An 11,229-nucleotide genomic window follows, 5' to 3' on the forward strand; every position below is an offset into this window, starting at 1 on the left:
TCTAATTCTGTTAATAAATCCTAATACAGGTATTTCCCACTGAAGGTAAAGTGTTAATGAATCCTAATACAGGTATTTCCCACTGAAGGTAAAGTGTGTACACAGTTTATTTTGAACCTTGTTCTGTATTCCAAAAGTTATTTTCTCAAAGAATTTAAGATCTTAAAGATACATCTACGGAATTTCTTTGGAGAAGGCAATGGTAACCCACTCCAGTATGCTTGCCTGGAAAATCCCATGGATGGAGGAGCCTGGTGGGCTGCAGTCCATGGGGTTGCAAAGAGTCAGACACAACTGAGCAACTTCACTTTCACTTTTCACTTTCATGCATTGGAGAAGGAAATGGCAGCCCACTCCAGTGTTCTTGCCTGGAGAATCCCAGGGACGGCGGAGCCTGGTGCGCTGCCGTCTATGGGGTCGCACAGAGTCGGGCACGACTGAAGCAACTTAGCAGCAGCAGCAGGGAATTTCTTGCTCCCTAAATAAATCCATTATTTAGTATGGTGCACCTAAAATATATTTAGTAAAACTTAATAAGCAGAAGTATTTTCTTCTGAAAATGAGTTAGTGGTTTTTCATTTGTCAATCTGTTATTCAGATATTCTTTCATGTTATTTTGATAGTCCTAATCAAATTATGTAACTCCTATTTTGTTTGCATATACCACAAGAAAGAATAGTGGCTCTCTGATTCAAAGGGATGAAAAACTGAGAGAGGAGGATTGCCTTTCAGAATATTTTAAACTTCTTAACTATTCAGAAATATTTCAGGACAGTTAACACACTACCATCACTCTTCTCCCAGAGATGATGGTTGAGTTGTCAGGTAGTATACCTTTAGGTGGAGCTCTTTAGAGGCTTAGAGGTCCTAAGGTAGGAAAATACAGAGGAGAGAAGAGTAAGGAGGGGAGGATAAGTTAGGCCAGGTAGGAAAGGCTGTTTGCATTTATGCCTAGCTGTCTTTTTTCGCTGTCTCAGTATTTAGGGACTAAACAGCGAATGTGAAGTTAGTCTCCCTTCTCTCTTCTTTAGTCAGTTGGGAAAGAAGTTTGTTAGTTGATATAAATGCAAATCAGGGACCTTTAGAGCTGAGCCCACAGATGAGCATATTGAACACAGAAGGAGCTTGTTTAATTGTTTCAGGGTAAAATGAAGGTGACCATCAGGACACTCTTCTTTTTTATATTTTTAGGGGAAAAATAGCCTATTTACTCTCATAGTACTTCTTACTTCCACCTCATTGATATTTTCATAAACATAAGTGAGGGAATTTTCTTTTGGTAAAACAGTTTTCAATAGCAAAGTTAACTGGGATTTATTCTTGTCATTTCCCTGAAAAATCATCTTAGAGCAAAAAAGTTTCAAAAAGAACTTTGAAGATAAGAAATTACAACAGCAATTTTATGTGTAAAAAAGGAGGAGCTATGAAATTTGCTTATTAGATGATCTCTTTTCACTCTTCTTTCTAGGGAAGGAGTCAGAGGACTATACCCAGGCTGAGTCCTTTCTGTAGCCTGTTTTTGTATGGCCCCTGAACTAAGGATAGTATTTAAATTTTTAGGTGGTTAAAAAAGAATCAGAAGAATATTTTGTGACACATGAAAATTAATAAAATTCAGTTTAATTGTCACTGTATGTAATGTATTGCTCAGTCATGACTGAGCGTGTTTGTGACTGCATGGACTGTAGCTCTCCAGGCTCCTCTACCATGGGACTGCCCAGGCAAGAATATTGGAGTGGGTAGCCATGCCTTTCTCCAGGCAATCTTCCCCACCCAGAGTAAACCCAATTCTCCTGCATTGCAGGCAGATTCTTTACCATCTGAGCCACCAGGAAGGCCCCAAGTGTCACTGAGTAAAGTTTTATGGGAACACATCTATTCTCATTCATTACTGTCTGTGGCTGCTTTTATGTTACAATCACAGAGTTGAATAGTTGTGGCAGAACCTTTGTGTGGCCTACAAAGTCTAAAACATTTAATATCTGGCCCTTTATAGAAAAAGTTGCCCAGCCCCTGTTTAGGGCATTGGAACCCAATAAATGGCAAAAGACTGTCTTTTTTTTGGGGGGGGGGGGGCCCACACTGAATAACGTGCAGGATCTTAGTTCCCCAACCAGGGATTGAACCTGCACCCTTTGCAGTGAAATGTGGATTTTTAACCATTGGACCTCCAGTTAAGTCCCAGTAAACTGTCATCATGCCTTAGAAAGTGAAAGTGTTATTTGCTCGGCCATGTCTGACTCATTGCAGCCCTGTGGACTGTAGCCTGCCAGGGTCCTCTGTCCATGGAATTCTCCAGGCAAGAATACTGGAGTGAGTTGCCATTCCCTTCTCCAAGGGAAGCTTCCCAACCCAGGGATCAAACCCATGTCTCCTGGATTGCAGGCAGACTCTACCATTTGAGCCACCAGGGCCTTATAAAGATTGATGTTAAAAAAAGTCATGAGTGCTCACTTTGACAATACATATGCTAAAATTAGAATGCTATAGAGAAGATTAGCATGGTCCCTGCATAAAATGATAGGCAAATTAATAAAATGTTCCACATTTAAAAATATGTATATATTAAAATATACACTTAGAAATATTAGTCTGTTTTGATAAAAATAATCTTCCAGCCAGTTTTTTTAAAGAAAAAATAAATTCATTGGCTGTACTAGGTCCTCATGGCTGCACGAGGGCTTTCTTTAGTTTGGAGAGCAGGGGCTACTCTAGTTGCGGTGTGTGAGGTTCTCATCGTGGTGGCTTCTTTTGTTGAGGAGCACAGGCTTATGTGTATGTGGATGTCAGTAGTTGTGGTGCACACTTAGCTGCTCTGCAGCACGTGGAGTCTCCCCGGGCATGTGGAGTCTTCCCGGGCCAGGGATCACCCTGTGTCCCCTGCGTTGACAGGCAGATTCCCAACTACTAGTCCACCAGGGAGGTCCTTTTCCAGCCAGTTTTAAGGAATGAACTATATCTGAATTGCCTGAATTCCTAAGAACCATGAATTCCTTGTATAACTTTGATAACTCAACTTTACCTTTCTGTCTTTGATTTTAGTTATATTTGACAAATATTTTACTAGCCATTTGAGATTTCCTCTTCTCTACTATATTAATCTCTTTAAAAAAAAATCTCTTCAGAAATGGTTACCCAAGAAAATAACCATTTGAATGATCATCTAAATAGTTAACTAATAATTTCTTCTTCTCCTGGAACCTTGAATTATTTTGCAGCTGTAAAAATGAGTTATTGTTTGTATTTTGCAGAAAGTTTCCCACTATCATGCTGTTATTAGGAGATATCAGTACCTTGTTATAGGCGTCCAGTATTATATTGAGAGCTATATTATATATAACGAGGCCATTTTTTTTTTACTATTAGCATAATAAATTTACTGAACACTGTGCTTTACTTTCTGAGGTATTATAATCCATAATGAAATAAATGGCATTTACTGATTCACAGCTGCACTTTAATTAAGGTCATAATTACTAAGTGGAGCATCCCACACATCATTTAATATTTTTTTTCTTACTTGAATTTCTTAGGTACAATGTTAGCTGTTCTAAAAAATTTGCACTTAGTCGTTGGAATCGTAAGCCTGATAATCAAAGTCTTGGGCATCGTGGCCGTCGTCCAAGTGGCCCTGATGGGGCAGCAAGAGAACATATCCTTAGGCAGGTCTGTAGAAACCTTGATTCAATGTACAATACCCTTTTCAGAAATACAAGGAAAGTGCAATGCTGTATTTTACTTGTACTACATTTTCCAGCTTCCAATTACTTATCCATCTGCAGAAGAAGACTTGGCTTCTCACGAAGATGCTGTGCCATCTGCTATGACAACACGCCTGCGCAGGCAGAGTGAGCGGGAAAGAGAGCGTGAGCTTCGGGACGTGAGGATGAGGAAGGTGCCTGAAAACAGCGGCCTGCTGCCAGTGGCACAAACAGAGCCGTCTATATGGACAGTTGATGACGTCTGGGCCTTCATCCACTCTTTGCCCGGTATGTGATTGGCCACTTTGACCTTGATTTTTGCCTTGTGCACACACCGAGGAATGACATTAGATCCGTCCACCCCTGTTGCACAAAAGGGCTAGAGAAGTTCTGTGTATATATACTCATTAAATGGCATTTGCTGTTGAAATGTGATCTGTTTCCTCTTGCTTATTCCCTCAGCACAACTGGGTATTTTCTCATACCCCCCAAGTCGATAAAAACTGACTAGTCCTGCTTCTGCTGTGACACCTCAGCCGGTGAAGATATTAAAGGTGCTCTCTTCTCTTCAGTCTGATTTCTCTCGAGAGGTCAGTAGAGAGATTGAGTCAGACACTTCTTCCCTTCTGCTCTTCCAGTTTTCTAGTCTACCAATATTTCCTCCTCATTTCCTAATTTAACCTTTTTTAAATGAAATAACACAGACCAAAATTTTTTTTTACATTTTTGAAAGCTAATCAAGACCTTTCAGAGTGTGATAAAATTTTGGTTTCTTTAAAAAAAATTAAAAAAACCAAAAATGTCGTTTCTTTTAAAGGAGGCTGCATTCTTTGATTCTTTGCAGAAAGTTTAAGACATCAAGAACACTTCTGAAATTAAGTAGACAACTGAAATTCAGTTATGATATTCCATTCCAATATTGAGGGTTACTTTCTTATTTATATTTCCTGCTCTCTCATTTGGTATTCTTTCCATCAGCTTAAGTCGTTATGTTCTTTTATCTTTACTAAACAATAATCTTTTATATCCACTTTCTCTACTGGGCTGGGTACTGAAGACCACCTTTGCCAATGATGAGACCCACACTGCCTCTATATGTTGAGACAGTATGTATTTTTTTAATCAGCAAATCTTTTATCATTCACTTTAACTTAATGAATATGGAAAGTAAGATTTTTAAAAATATTTGTTCCATTTTGGGTTTTTGGTGAATCATACCGTTTCTCTTGAAATAAGCTTTCCAGAAAAATACATCCCCTTTGAACTTGTCCAGACTTAACTAAAACTAATCCACCTATATTTGGTAATCAATCTTTCTATGAAGGTGACCACTGTCTCAGAAGCAGACTTAGAGCTAAAATCTTACGATTGAAGAAAATATATTCAGAAGTATTCTGCATTTTTTTTTAAAATCTGTTAGCCATTTTACCTTACACAGATGGTTCCTGACTTGTGATGGACAGACTTAAGGAACTTTCGATTTTACGGTGGTACAAAAGTGATATACATTAAGTAGAAAGCGTGCTTCAGATTTTGGATTTTGATCTTTTGCTGTTGATACGAAGCATGATACTCTCTGCAGATTGGGCAGGACAGCTCCATCAGCCGTGCTGTCATGAGGGTAAATAGCTGACAAAACCATGCTTGACTCATGCACTCATTCTGGTTTCTACTCTCAGTACAGTCTTCAATAACTTACATGAGATATTCAACACTTTATTATAAAACTGCCTTTATATGTTAGATAACTTTGCCCTACTTACAGTAGGGTATTCTTAATGTTCTGAGGATGTTTAAAGTAGGCTAAGCTAGGCTATGATGTTTGGAAGTTTAGGTGTGTTAAATGCATTTTTGACTTGATGTTTTCAACTTTCAGTGGTTTTATCAGGATGTCAAGTTTGAGGGAGATAAATATACAGAACTCGAGTTTTATTAAATTATTTTTTAATGGCTTATTTTTAAAATGTGAAGTAAGCTTTTTTTTCTATTAAACAAGATATGGTCACTTTTAAAGAAAGATGAAATTGTTTAAAGAAGGGATACATTTTTCCTGGGAAGATTTTTAAGCATGCACCTAGGAAAACTTAGGTGTGATTCAAGTGCTGACCATGTGGGTTTAGAATCTGCTTTAAAAAGCTGATACATTAGAGAATGGTGCGTCTTCACAGGGTGTGGCTTTAACAGTTAGTGAAATAAATTTTAAGTTTTACACCAGTCTAAGTATCTTGAGAATTAACATTGGAACTGTCATCTTTAGACAGTCTCAGTCTTCCAAATGGGATATATGAGCTGTTTGTTAGCCTGATTTCTCATTTGGAGGGGGAAATATTTCTTTTCCTTTGGGGAGGAGGAAAGTAGTTGGCCAAACAGATAGAACAATCAGCAGCAGCTGTTATTTGTTATCACTTCATATGCTTTTTTTAGGGCTAGTTTTCTAATTTTCCCCAGCATCTATTTGTGACAAGGCCACTCTTGGCTGCTTTATTAGGACAAAGGCTAACTCTTTTGTTTTGTTCTTCCTTCATTGAATTGAAAAAAAATATTTCTTTTAACTTGCCTTATTGAGTTAAGACAATTTTGTTGCCAGCCTTTTAGAGAAAATTACATATAAGGTAGACCCAGACTGTTTTGTAATTTAGAATTTCTTGGTATTAAGAATGTGCTGAATATAACTACTTTTTTGCTGATTAAATGGGAGTATTTCTAAACTGCTTTGATAGGCTGAGTAACAAGCTTATTTGTGTGATGCGTTACATCTTCTTTCTCAGAGTTTTTCTCTGAATAATGCCTGTGGCTTAAGGTAAATCTCAGCCAGAAAAGGCCGTTAGTGTCATTTCTCTGTGTTCATCTGGCCTTTGTAAATCCTTTTGAGCCTCTTTCAGCTCATACCGGGCTGTATTTTATTTTTTCCCCTGAGCTCTTCTCATGGAATGAATAAACTTGTAAATTTTGTAATCTCTTGCATTTTTGTTTCTTTCCAGTTGAGGCTAGGTTTCCCTCTTTCATCAGGGCACCTGTATTTATTCCTAGAGTTTTCTCTTCTTGTTGTAGTCATCTTGTGAACCATCTTGGTGGGCCCATATTAGAGCTGGTATGCAGACAAGTCTCAGAGCTGTTACCAGAGTAAAATATTATCTTCTTCTAAATGTTTGTACATTAAAAAGTTCTCTATAGGAAAGGTTCTTTGTACTCGGTTTACTGCAGTTATCTTCTTTAACTCTTCCTTGATACAGTGAACTGCGTTTTGCAAAGATCACTTTAGTCTGTATTTGTTGGTCTGTGAATCTGCAGTAAGTTTAGTTTCTATGTAGGTGTAAAAAGTAGGTATTGTTTAAAAACATGACTATTTACTATAGTTTCATAATATTGATATTGGGACTCGTTTGTTCTGTAATGTTGAGTGCAGGTGATAGCCTTTCATATCCTTACCGAGGTTAATTTTTGTATGGGGTGTTTTTGTTTTAGGGTTAGCTGGAAATGTGACTGGGCACTTGTGAGGTTCCTTTGGGACCCATGTCTGTGTACAGAGGTCCATCCCATCCTGATCTGCTTCTGGGGATGTGAAGCCAGCTGAGCTGACTGCTTGTTGCAGTCAGGGTATGTTCTGTAATGTCCCTGGAGCACCAGCTGTTCTATAGATGTAGATTCTAAATATGTCAGAAATTCATAGAATTTTAGCTCAGTATACCTTGGGCATCTAGATTTGCCTCTGCCTCCCCTTTTTAAAATCACTTTATTTTTTCATTTCTATACTAATGTATAAACATCCTTTTTTTGTGGTTGGCTTAAGAAAGTTGTGATCTAAAATTCTGAAGATCATTCCTGTTTGATCATGCTGTTTCCCCACATTTTGTTCTTTATTATTTTGCTAACACATATTTTGTCTACCTACAAGAAGACATTTGAAGAGGGATCTAATAATACTGAGGAACAAGAACATACTATGAATTTCTTCATGGAGAACTCCTTGTTTCTATTCCCAAATGTAGCTCTTACGGTCCTCATTACTTCTCACTGCTTCTCTTTTCTGAATCTAAGTAAGTCCTACCCTGTCTTTCTCTTCTCTTCTTTCCTGTGTTCTTGTAAGTAAGACTGAAGAGAGAAGAACATAAGTTCTTTCATAAAAAGAAGGATGAAGTCACAACTAGATGCAAGATTAGTCAGTTTTGTCTGCTCAGTTTTGAGAGCTACCTCTGGGAAAAGAAAAGGGGCTTTTCTATGGTGAGTAATCTCATTTTAACTATTTAGTTTCTTTTATATGGTAAATAGCCAAAACCATAAAAATTCTGTGGAGGGTACTTTTGAAATAGCAATTTTTAAAAATCTGAGAAATTATTAAAATAGAGGAATTGAAAAGCTGACTGCCACATAGAAGACAGGCAGGTTACAATCAGGAGAGAAGTTGGGAAAGAAAGAAGCAAGAGAAAAGCTGGCCACACAGCTGAATACAGGGAAAAAAATCTGCATTACTCTTACAGATGGCTCCTTTTTAGCAGATTCTGTTTTTGTTCATTATTCATTCAGTCCTTCACTTACCCAAAAATACACGTGTTTAGCACCTGCAATGTTTTGTGTTTGGTACTGGGGTTATAGGGATTACATTGTTACCTTACATAAACAAGAGGATGATACATTTGCAGTAGAAAGAATAATGACTCCAACAAAGTCCTATCCAAAGGTATAATGTAACCATTGTCATTGTGCAGTATCTTTTTCTTTGTGTTTTCCCTTAGAATGCTGATTTGAAGAAAAGAGACTTTAAGCTCTTAGTTTTTTTATTCTTAAATTCACTTTCATAATTTTGTCTTTTATAAGGAAGCTTCCACGTTTTTGTATTCTCTCCTCTCATGGGTCCTTAATTCATTACTTTCCCTGCTGGTTTCTTTACCCTTAGTGGGGAAGTTCATTAGCTGTGCAAAATGTGGTGGATAATAAAAACGTTCGAGGGTCAAATAGAGTGTTCGCACTGTTACTTGTTCTAAAGCACCCAGTTTATGCTGAAAGGTAAAATATTGGTTATTCATCAAGAGATTAGCCCAGCAAGCTCAAGATTTCATTAAGAATTTGTTTTCTTATCAGAAGTGGAGATGAGTCCAATGATGTTAAGATTTGAAGTTGAAATTACAAGTTGAGTATTGTAATACATTTCGACAGTAGATTGATACTATAATTTTGATGGATTGGTTCTATGCTGAGTGAATAATAAAAATGTTTCAGATGTGCCTGGCAGTCAAAGGTTGTAAATCAGAATAAAACTACCAATGACAGTGAAAGTGGTACTTGAGAAAATATTTCCAAATTAAGCGGCAGAACAGTGTGCTGTATTCTTTTGTACCTCTATGTGAAGGGTATCGGATACAGAGAAGAGTTCTCGAGGCGTTACAAGCAGTTAATCCAGGCTTGCGTGTGTGGTGTGCTCTCAGGTGGCAGCATGGTCCTTTCATGAAGGTGTGTTACGTCTGGACTGAACGAGCTGTACATTTAACCTCTTACTAATTATTTCTGCAATATTATTTTTAAGGCAAGAATTCCAAGTAAATTGCTTTACCTAGATTTCAAATTAATTTTTTTTAGAATGCCAAGAAATACTGCCTTCTTCCAGAGTGAGCCTACGACTGCCATCAGTAAATTTCATTTGTTTCTCAGCCTGTGTTAAGTCACCCAGGGTGACTTATCTGTGACTGTTAGCAGTGATGTCAGATTGTTGTGTATTAATTCTAACATCCTTCCTCTGATGAAATTCTAGGCTGCCAGGATATCGCAGATGAGTTCAGAGCACAGGAGATTGATGGACAGGCTCTTCTCTTACTCAAAGAAGACCATCTCATGAGTGCAATGAATATCAAGCTAGGCCCAGCCCTAAAGATCTGTGCACGCATCAACTCTCTGAAGGAATCTTAACAGGATCATGAGGCTTTGAGATAACAGCAATTGTATTCTTAAACCAACTTGTAAGGGTAAAGGCTCAAGTTGGCCTAAAATATTATCACTTACTGTGGCGGATAGCCAAGCACATTGGGATCCCTGCATCAAAGGCTGACATTTGTACAGATACAATAATTCATTATACATTTTCATAATTAGCTAACATGGGTGAATTAATTTTACAGGTTACACACAACATTGAAAGACTTGTTACAGAGGGTCATGATATTTTTCAAAGTGTTTTACTAGATAATTTTTTAAAAGGTGATGTTTATCATTAATATAAAAATCCTTTTGAAAGTAATTTAATAATTTACATTTCTCCTCTTTTGATTTGGTTTTCTTATATACATTTTTCTACCCTATAAGTTTTCTATAGGTTGTCATGAGAGATATAAATTTAGGAGTAATTAAGGAATAATTTTGGAGTCCAGTGACTGGAATTGTATGCAATGAGATATCAGTGTATGTTTAAAAAAAAAACATGTCTGTTAAACAGTTGCTTTATCTATAAAAAGAATTGCATTCTAGCATGAATAATACTGATCTGGAAGTTAGAAGATTTGGTTTCTCTTCCAAACTTGACCAAGAATTTGGTGTGACTAAGGAAGTTCGTTTTCCTCTTAGTTTTTGTTCATTTAGAGCAGTGGTTCTAAATGGAGGTCAGGTTTGTTCCCCAGGTGACATCTGACAATGTCATGGGACATTTTGGTTGTCACAGCCTAGGGGTTAGGGGAGGGGAGGGTTGCTCTTGGTATCTGGCATGTGGAGGACAGGGATGTCACTAAATATCCTACAAATGCACAGGACAGCCCTCTACAGCAAAGAGCTATTTGGTCCAAAATGTCAGTAGTGCCAAGGCTGAGAAACCGTAATGAAGGAGTGATTAATGTTGGTCTTTTTCACCCAGAGGGATATTTTTTGGGAAAAAAAAAAGATGGGATGTAATAAGGAATACATTGTATAATGGAAATATTTCAGATAGCATTACTGTTCTGCTGGAATATTGTTCCCAGCTTTATGCATTCTAGAAAATGGGAAATCCATTAAGTTGGCATATAAAATGAGAACTAGCATACCAATAATTTGACTCTCAGAATTGATTCATAATAATAATCTTTCATATCTCTGCACTGATGAAGGCATAATATGATTATGCCTTGAGAACAAGGGCTCGGCCTTTGCTGGCAGGGCGCTAGTTTGTGGTGGCTATGTGGTTGGTTTTTGGATTTTTCTAGTGTTGAACAAGGTGGATCTAGCTAGAATGCACATTCCTTTTTCCTTGACTAAATCCTTGTATGGTTCCTGCAAAGCACTCTTCAATAAATTGAGTCTAATTTTGTATGTACATGTTTTAGGGAAAACATCCTTAAAGCAAAATTTTTCATTGAACAGTTAGTGTTGAGTTAGTTATGGCACTAAAAGTTGTGGGAGCCCTGTAAACTATATATAGTCCTGGACATCAAAAACATTTGACTCTTTTATCATCTTCTCTTTACCATACAGTGGAAATCTTTTAGTAATTGAAGGAACATACACAGATATTTGGCAGACGTTCAGTAAGTGAGGAAGAGTCCATGGGTTTCAGTCATTGTCACTGATC

The 11,229-nt window shown here is 37.4% G+C and overlaps 1 protein-coding gene and 1 non-coding gene across 2 annotated transcripts in view; both read left to right on the forward strand.

The window, feature by feature from the left end:
- The window catches only part of PHC3 (polyhomeotic homolog 3), a 70,979-nt gene extending 61,377 nt beyond the window's left edge, over window positions 1-9,602 (forward strand). The window contains exons 14-16 of the mRNA XM_052638373.1: window positions 3,534-3,666; window positions 3,758-3,989; window positions 9,448-9,602. Coding sequence (XP_052494333.1) covers window positions 3,534-3,666; window positions 3,758-3,989; window positions 9,448-9,602 — 520 coding nt within the window. The remainder of the gene's footprint in view (window positions 1-3,533; window positions 3,667-3,757; window positions 3,990-9,447) is intronic.
- LOC128058155 (U6 spliceosomal RNA) lies at window positions 2,447-2,552 on the forward strand. The gene has a single exon (XR_008200408.1). It is a non-coding gene; the product is annotated as a U6 spliceosomal RNA (small nuclear RNA).
- Window positions 9,603-11,229: the final 1,627 nt, after the last annotated feature.

This window comes from Budorcas taxicolor, chromosome 1 (genome assembly GCF_023091745.1).
Source record: "Budorcas taxicolor isolate Tak-1 chromosome 1, Takin1.1, whole genome shotgun sequence".
NCBI classification, from domain to species: Eukaryota; Metazoa; Chordata; class Mammalia; order Artiodactyla; family Bovidae; genus Budorcas; species Budorcas taxicolor.